The sequence below is a fragment of the Argopecten irradians genome, chromosome 13, assembly GCF_041381155.1.
Source record: "Argopecten irradians isolate NY chromosome 13, Ai_NY, whole genome shotgun sequence".
NCBI lineage: Eukaryota > Metazoa > Mollusca > Bivalvia > Pectinida > Pectinidae > Argopecten > Argopecten irradians.
In genome coordinates, this window is record NC_091146.1 from 30,916,976 (window position 1) to 30,925,896 (window position 8,921).

The 8,921-nt window shown below is 38.7% G+C and overlaps 1 protein-coding gene across 3 annotated transcripts in view; it reads left to right on the forward strand.

The window, feature by feature from the left end:
• LOC138306450 (uncharacterized) overlaps positions 1-4,642 on the forward strand; it is a 158,887-nt gene extending 154,245 nt beyond the window's left edge. For 2 of the 3 annotated variants that reach the window (XM_069246911.1, XM_069246912.1), the window contains one exon: positions 4,236-4,610. In XM_069246911.1, coding sequence (XP_069103012.1) covers positions 4,236-4,379 — 144 coding nt within the window. In that variant the 3' untranslated portion in view covers positions 4,380-4,610. Of the gene's footprint in view, positions 1-3,496; positions 3,685-4,235 lie in introns of those variants that run through there. The other variant, XR_011205865.1, reaches the window with a different exon arrangement.
• Positions 4,643-8,921: the final 4,279 nt, after the last annotated feature.

Consider the following 8,921-nt stretch of genomic DNA (forward strand, 5'->3'; position numbering starts at 1 on the left):
CAAATACAGTTTGTTACAAAAGCCAACCGGAAATAACTCAAAAAGTCACAGCTACAGAATAACTCTCTCCTTTATACAAATGGGTACCAAAATTTCCTACTATGTTAGCATCAAATATTCGCAATGATTATGTAGTACAAATTCTGAATTTCTGTTTTCCATTTTTCCATCAAATCATTTAAACGTTTGTTTTATTATTAAATAGCGTATTTTTGAATTGACACATGAGATGATATGGATAAAATGCTTTAAATGCAACATTCTGGATAATATTTAGATCTAAGTTAGTCCGTTTTTATGATTATGTGCACAGGAGTTTTTGACGATTCAGTCATAATAGTAATTAGTATAGACTTGACGCTCACCCAAATTGGAACACTTTTTGAAGAAAATCGATAAAATTTATCTTACATTTGCTTGGAATCCCCAGGATTTTTCTTTTAACATTTCCAAAAATAGATGCCTTCAGTTTCTTTAATTACATGATTAGATTTACTTGCCAGCAGCATATATATATAGATATAGACTTTTTTCTAAATCTTAAATAAAGTCTCAATAAAGTCTAGAGACAGCTGAAGTATTTGTTAAGAAAAAAATGTTTTTATTCCCGGTTCATAGGCGTCTCGCTTTAGTTGTGTAAAGACGACAGTGACGAATCCTTCATCATTTATAAAGCCTTGATCTTTGCATTGAGCGTCAACTGGTCTAGAAAGCTCCAAGAGGTCCAGAGTTCCATCCTACAGTAGGCAGTGAAACATGAAAAAATTCAATATTACCATGCTCTCTGTCAAAAATTTATCAATACAAATAAATATTAACGCGTCCTACTTATTTGGAAATGTTTCGTCATACTACCTGCTTATTTGTCCACAAAAACCATTTGACTTAGACACCGATCGCGGGCACTGCAAATTTTCTCTTCATCAGCCAACCGGAAATAAACAAAAGTCACAGCTAGGGGCAGATAACTCTCTCCTTATATTAATATTTCCAACTAGTTAGCGTCATTTCTAATTTCGTTTCCATTTTTCTCAAATTATTTAAACGTTTGTTTTTATTAAATAACGTATTTTGAATTGACACAGAGAGATATGAGTAAAATGCTGTTTATTGCAACATTCTGGATAATATTTAGATCTAGTCCGTTTTTATGATTATTGCACAGGAGTTTGACGTTCTGTCAATAATTTCCTGTATAGTGTCACCCCCTGTCAGTGAAACAGATACTATTATGCTACATCACCAATCGTTCAATTATCGTTATATCCAAACTGTGTCATACAGTGCAACAAATGAACTTCCATTTGCATTGTTCAGTAATGCGACAATAAATGGAGGTTCCGTTACTATAAATATTTGTCCACCAGAAAAAAAAATCCGATTTACTGCAGAGTCACAATCCGAATCTCATTCACAGTAGTAAAACAAATACTTAGTGAAAATAAATGTAACATTTTATCAATGCATTTTATCAATTTAATTAAAAAAATTGTTTACAACTTTGCATTTTGTTTTGGTTTTTTAATTGAGTCATTCAAATCATTCATTGTCAGTTAATTAATAAAAGTGTCATAAATCAGCTGTTATGATATTGGCCCAGTTATTAAGCCTTGGTCTGTCACATTGGCCCTCGGCCTTCGGCCTCGGTCCAATATTACAGACCTCGGCCTAATAACTGGGCCAATATCATAAACAGCTGATTAAAATATGCTCAAGTAACACCAGCATTAAAAAAACCCGACCCTTTAGACAAAAGTAATTATAGACCAGTGAGCATACTTCCTAGCATCTCTAAAATCTTCGAAAGAATTCTGCATGATCAGCTGTCATCTTTTTTTTTTAAAGATATCTTCCATCCTTTTTAGCGGCTAACAGATCGGGCTTTGGGTGCCAGGCCACTCTGCTGCGCATGCTGGAGGACTGGAGACAGACCTTGGATTGCCGCAACCAGGTTGGCGCTATTTTGATGGATCTCTCCAAGGCCTTCGACTGTCTTCCGCATGACCTGTTCCTCAGGAAACTGCAAACTTATGGGGCATCGGGTGATGCTGTTCGTCTGATGGGTAGCTACCTGGGGAACAGGAAGCAGAGGGTTGGTTTGGGGGGGGGGGGGGGCATCACCAGCGAGTGGGTGCCCTCATTAAAGGCGTCCCCCAGGGCTCGATACTGGGGCCTTTGATTTTTAACATTTTTATCAATGATATATTTTATTTCATCAAAGAAGCCACATTATATAACTATGCCGACGACAATACCCTAGGTTATTTTAGTCAAAATATAAGCAATCTTAAGAAAGTTTTAGAAGATGAAGCACGTGTTTTAATTAAGTGGTTTGACATAAATGGAATGAAGGCAAATCCAGAAAATTTCAGGCTATCTCTCTGGGTAAGAACACTGTGAAACATTTAAATATCTCTAACACTGAAATTGTTTGTGAAGATAGTGTTAAACTTTTAGGTATCGAAATTGACCATCTTTTAAAATTTGATAAACATATTTCAGACATATGCAGGAAAGCATCTAAGCAGCTAGCAGTTCTGAAAAGGATCGGACTTTTTTTACCTAAAGCAACCAAAATTTAATTTACAAATGTTTTGTTTTATCAAACTTTGACTATTGTCCCCTTATTTGGCATTTCTGCAGTATTTCTGCAGCTAGAAAAATCGAACGAGTGCAAGAGAGGGGCTTGCGATTCATTCATAATGACTACACCTCTAACCTTAAAGAACTGCTAGCCGGATCAAATTTGTCTTTTTTACATGTCCACAGGATGAAAATGATGGCCTGTGAGGTTTTTAAAATTTTTAACAATATTGCTCCTGACTACATATGTAACCTTATTAAAAAACAAGAAAACACTTATAATTTCAGATCTGAAAACAAAGCAAACCTACCCAGAGTTAACACCACCAGGTATGGTAAGAAATCATTCAGGTACGAGGCGTCCCGCATATGGAACAGCCTCCCAAATGACCTGCGTAAGGTTGAAAACTATGCAGAGTTTCGGAGGCTGCTCCGTAAGTGGGACGGCCCGGACTGTAAGTGTAAACTCTGTTCTTAATGCCTCCCTGCATCCTGTGGTGTAACACATGTCTTTATGTCTTTATTTTATTTTTATTTTGGTTTGCTTTGTTGCTTGTGTTGCCACCCCTTTTAATATAAATCTGTGAACAATTCTGTGATAGCTTATATAGTGCCTGTACTTATAATTACTGACGACTGTGATGCTTTAGTTTTAATTTTCTGTTATATATACAATATACTTTGTTTTGTCGAAATACAAGCTCGACCGAGCTTATGTTACCATGTTTTATATATTCGACACTAAATAAAGTTTCTTGTATCTTGTATCTTGTATATATTATATAGTAAACAGGAGGGGAGTTGCATTTAGATTAGCATAATCATAATGATGTTTGAATACAAACTCTGTGCAGAATCGAACTATACTTCTAGTTCACGCTGTAGCAAAATTTTACGTCATATGATAATCTTTAAACTTTAACTACTTGGTACTTAATTTACATTTTAACTTTCCACAAATGACAGATTTGCTTGAATGAATAATAAACTAAAAGACAATTTCGGTCTTATATTGGCCTCAAGACTGATCCTTAGGCTGCAACCACAATATTATGCTCGCCAGTACTAAGTTGACGGTACTGTAGGAAATGCAGATTACAGGTATCGGAAACAGCTTTATCCTCCGTTTTTGCAGAAACATATATACATATGTATATATGTTTCTGGTTTTTGTATTCAAAATAGGCCTACATGTAAACACTTGTCTGTTCTTCGTACAAGAAAATTAAAGTTATGCCGATTTAGAATTTAGTCTTCGGATCTATATGGCGTTCAAAGACCGATACATCCTGATCCATGAAAAACATTTAGCAACTCAAAAGACATACCATCAATAGGTAAATTTCTTCTGTTAAAAATCAAATGTGGCGCTTGTGCCACTTCAACCAGCATCACTACTCTGACAACAACATACCGGAACGTACTCGTTCCACCTCGATTATCTCCATATTTTTAAAAAATGGATTTATTGATATATGATGAAATTAACAAAATACATATTTTAAAAATATTTGAAAAGTTATTGTTGTTATTGCTATTATATTTCAAATCAAACTGCAGCTATAATGTTCAAATTTATCATAACATGCTTATGTGTGTTATCCAATTTGTCTGTTAAGATACTTATATGTAACATTTCTTTTAATTTTCAGACAATAGCAGAGATGATATTGAACCGTAAATATATAAACACAGAATTACTCAACATGCTGAATGATGAGGTCATCTTCGACTTATCCTTTGTGAACGAGCGCACGCTGTGTTTCTATGAGATTGAACAACTCCAGAACAAATAATTAAAAATACCTAGTGCAGTCCAACCCACCTAATACAAACTCTGCTAGTAAAAAACTTGATTTTAAAATTGATACCCCTGCAAATCACATTCAATATCCTTGTATTTATTACCCATTTAGAGTTGGCGAATTACATTCAATATCCTTGTATTTATTATCCATTTAGAGTTCGCAAATCACATTCAATATCCTTGTAAATTTTTACCCATTTAGAGTTGGCAAATTGTGACCTAGGCAAGTATTGATAATCAATGACTGTCGCTTGGCAACACAATTAGGCTATTCAAATCGCCATTTGTCCGTGGACTGTCCATCCATCCATCAAAACAATTCTTGGTACTGCTATTTCTCAGAAAGTTCTGAAGAGGTCATTTCTCAAATTTCATATGTAGACTTCACATGAGCCCCAGTTCTGCATATTTCATTTTGAGATGGTTCAGTCTACAAGATGGCCGACAGGCCACCATCTTGGATTTTGATGATTCAAGTTTGTTACCGCTATTTCTCAGAAAGTACTGAAGGGATCTTTCTTAAATTTCATTTGTAGTTTATAGTTGAAGTTTGAAAAGCAGAGAAAAGATCCCTCTTTCTATTGTCAGACATATATGTAGATCATTCAAGACACTATTAACAACCAGAATCATAAAGCTATTCTCCCCTGAAATTTCATGATGGGCTGTTCTATATCTTAAACCAGAAGAGACCGAAAATTCTTCAGGGGTATTTTGGTTAGAAATGTGATTGGACAGGCTTGTTAAAGTGCAGGAACATTAGAACCACGTACATTCAAATCACAAAATTTTAAAATCGTTTAAACTTAATTTTTCTTGTTTTTTGTCCAAATCATGAGAATTTTTATAATTGGCTACGTACGGTATTCTACTAGCACCAATGTACAATATGATGTTTTGTACAAAAATTTCCTAGGTAAATTGAAAATGAAAATGAAATATTCTTAATAAATTGAAATTGTTACAGATGTTCAAGGAGGTATACTTACGATGAGCCTCACGGTGACTGGAAAATCAACGGCTTCACCTTCCTCATTGACGTCCTGGAGCTTTTCATCGCATATTTACTTTAAATCATGTACTTTGTTTTGTATTGAAATTTATATTTTAAATATGAATTTATTAAAAAAAACGAGACATCTATTTTTTCTTTATTTCTATGTCGTGAATTATATTTTTGAATAGCATTATTACATTTATACAGAAAAGAGTGGAATGATGAATATATTAAGATAGAGAGAGAGGAAGAGTGGGGAAGAGAGAGAGAGGGAGGAAGAGAGAGAGGGAGGAAGAGAGAGAGAGAGGGAGGAAGAGAGAGAGGGAGGAAGAGAGAGAGAGAGGGAGGAAGAGAGAGAGGGAGGGAAAGAGAGAGAGAGAGGGAGGAAGAGAGAGAGAGAGAGGGAGGAAGAGAGAGAGAGAGAGAGGGAGGAAGAGAGAGAGAGAGAGAGGGAGGAAGAGAGAGAGAGAGGGAGGAAGAGAGAGAGAGAGGAGGAGAGAGAGAGAGGGAGGAAGAGAGAGAGAGAGGGAGGAAGAGAGAGAGGGAGGAAGAGAGAGAGAGAGGGAGGAAGAGAGAGAGGGAGGAAGAGAGAGAGAGAGGGAGGAGAGAGAGAGAGAGAGGGAGGAAGAGAGAGAGAGAGGGAGGAAGAGAGAGAGGGAGGAAGAGAGAGAGAGAGGGAGAGAGAGAGAGAGAGAGGGAGGAAGAGAGAGAGGGAGGAAGAGAGAGAGAGAGGGAGGAAGAGAGAGAGAGAGGGAGGAAGAGAGAGAGAGAGGGAGGAAGAGAGAGAGAGGGAGGAGAGAGAGAGAGGGAGGAAGAGAGAGAGAGAGGGAGGAGAGAGAGAGAGGAGGGAGGGAAGGAGAGAGAGAGAGGGAGGAAGAGAGAGAGAGAGAGAGAGAGGGAGAAGAGAGAGAGGGAGGAAGAGAGAGAGAGGGAGGAAGAGAGAGAGAGAGGGAGGAAGAGAGAGAGAGAGGGAGGAAGAGAGAGAGAGAGGGAGAGAGAGAGAGGGAGGAAGAGAGAGGGAGGAAGAGAGAGAGAGGGAGGAAGAGAGAGAGGGAGGAAGAGAGAGAGAGAGGGAGAAGAGAGAGAGGAGGAAGAGAGAGAGGGAGGAAGAGAGAGAGAGAGAGAGAGAAGAGAGAGAGAGGAGGAGAGAGAGGGAGGAAGAGGGAGGAAGAGATGAGAGAGGGAGGAAGAGAGAGAGAGAGGAGGGAGGAAGAGAGAGAGAGAGAGGAAGAGAGAGAGAGAGGGAGAAGAGAGAGAGAGAGAGAGGGAGGAAGAGAGAGAGAGGGAGGAAGAGAGAGAGGGAGGAATAGAGAGAGAGAGAGGGAGGAAGAGAGTGAGAGAGGGAGGAAGAGAGAGAGGGAGGAAGAGGGAGGAAGAGAGAGAGAGAGAGGGAGGGAGGAAGAGAGAGAGGGAGGAAGAGAGAGAGAGAGGGGGAGGAAGAGAGAGAGAGGGAGGAAGAGAGAGAGAGGGAGGAAGAGAGAGAGGGAGGAGAGAGAGAGAGAGAGGAGAGGAGGAAGAGTGGTGGTTTGTGAGAGAGAGGGAGGAAGAGAGAGAGAGAGGGTTTTGGAGAGAGTTGGTGGTGGTGTTTGTGTTGTGGTATTTGTTGGAAGAGTGGGAGAGTGGTGTTGTTTTTGTGGAAGAGAGGGAGGAAAGAGAGAGAGGGAGAAGAGAGAGAGAGAGAGGATGAGAGAGGGAGATCGAGAGAGACTTGTTCCATGTACGCAAACTGACATTTGATGAATATGCTAAAGAGAGTTTTGTTTTTTTAAGATTTATGGAATACCTGAAAATGAAACTTTTCAATTGATGCAGAAGAAAAAGACATTGAGTGCAATGATGAATAATGAAGAGATTTTTACTAGTAAAATGTTTTTTAACCAATGAGGCATAGTGGTTAAGATATGTTCGAAATTTTACACACAAGGCTTCAATCTCTGGTATTACATGTTCAAATCCCAAAATGGTGTAGATGGTTGGTGGTTTTTCTCCTGGTACTTTGTGCTTTCCTCCGGTATCAAAACCTAGCATGTCCGTTATATGGCCCTAGCTAGCTGTTGACAATTTAAAAACAATTATTGGATTGGTTAAGCTAAAATTGATCCATCCTTGATATTCCAGGGAGGGTTTATTTTTGGCTATCACCAATGTCATATCCACCCCTTGAATTTCCTAATAGTAAAACTGGAAGGCAATTCAGGAGAGAGAGAACTGACCAATCACAGGCCTGTAGAGACTTCTTTAGAAGATTACAGAGAGAGCGACGCCCAACTTCAAACCACACAGTCAACCACAGTACCATTGATTCGATTCTTGTCATGTATATCATAGGACCAAAATTACCTGTGTCTTCAATTCTGTAGCCTTCGGTTGTGCTATGAGTATATTCTTGGGATGGATAAAACACAAACTGTTTTCCATCTATAGATAGAAAATGGCATTCCATGAAAATACTCAAGTTCACCTTTCTAAATTGTCAACAAGAGGCCCAGAGGGCCTTATCGCTCACCTGTTTTTTTTTTTTATTTTTTTTAGTAATTATCACAAAGATGCTATCCAATACATAGGTACAGAGAGGAAGTAATTTAATATGAAAAATAGTAGCCTAATTGACCTTTTTGACCCCACATCTACGGCCGTCTTTTGACCACGCCATCAAGGCCCCCAGGGGGTCAGCCCATCATTTGTACAATTTTGAATCCCCACCCTATAAGGATGCTACCATTGCATTATGGGTGCTATCCCAAGCTTGGTTTCAGAGATGAAGGTCGTTTATATGGAAATAGCCAAATTGACACCTTTTGGCCCCGGCCCCTCAGGCCCCTGGGGGTCAGCCCCATCATTTGTACAATTTTAGTTTGTAGGCCCATAAGGATGCTAGAATGTCCAATTTTGTCGAAATCCGGACTAGCAGTTATGGAGTAAGATTGGTTGAAGGACCAACGGACGCCTGATGACGGACGACACCACGCCGGGTTGCCACGGTATCCCATAAAACTCAACTCGGTACCTTCGGATATTTTAAATTTTCTCATTTCCTAAAATATTCAGTCTTTGCAGAATTAGCTGAGTTACCCTACCCATAAGGGTATAGGTATCTAGTGAGTATGTCAATTATTCTGTAAGTGTGAAATTTCACCATCGTACTTCTGATGATAAATGTTGAGTCTTATGCATGCATGCATTCCAATTGTACATGTATATGCCACAAATCTATACCTACCCTCAAGGGTAAATCGGTATATATACAAAATACAGTATTAGATGACAATATTTTATGGACAATTAAAATTAAAATGTTTATGATTAACATAATTCTAAACCAAGAGAAATGGTTGTTAAAACTACCCCCTCACACGATATTCCTTCTTACCCCCCTCCCCCCTCCCCTCCCACCGGAGCCTTGTACATATAACCTAGAAACAACCAGCTTCGATACACAAATAAATGGAGGTAGACGGGCTGTGTAATAACTCATGGAAAATGACTGATGAACTACCCCCTCCCTGTAATCGCTAGTCCGGAACACAGCGGCCG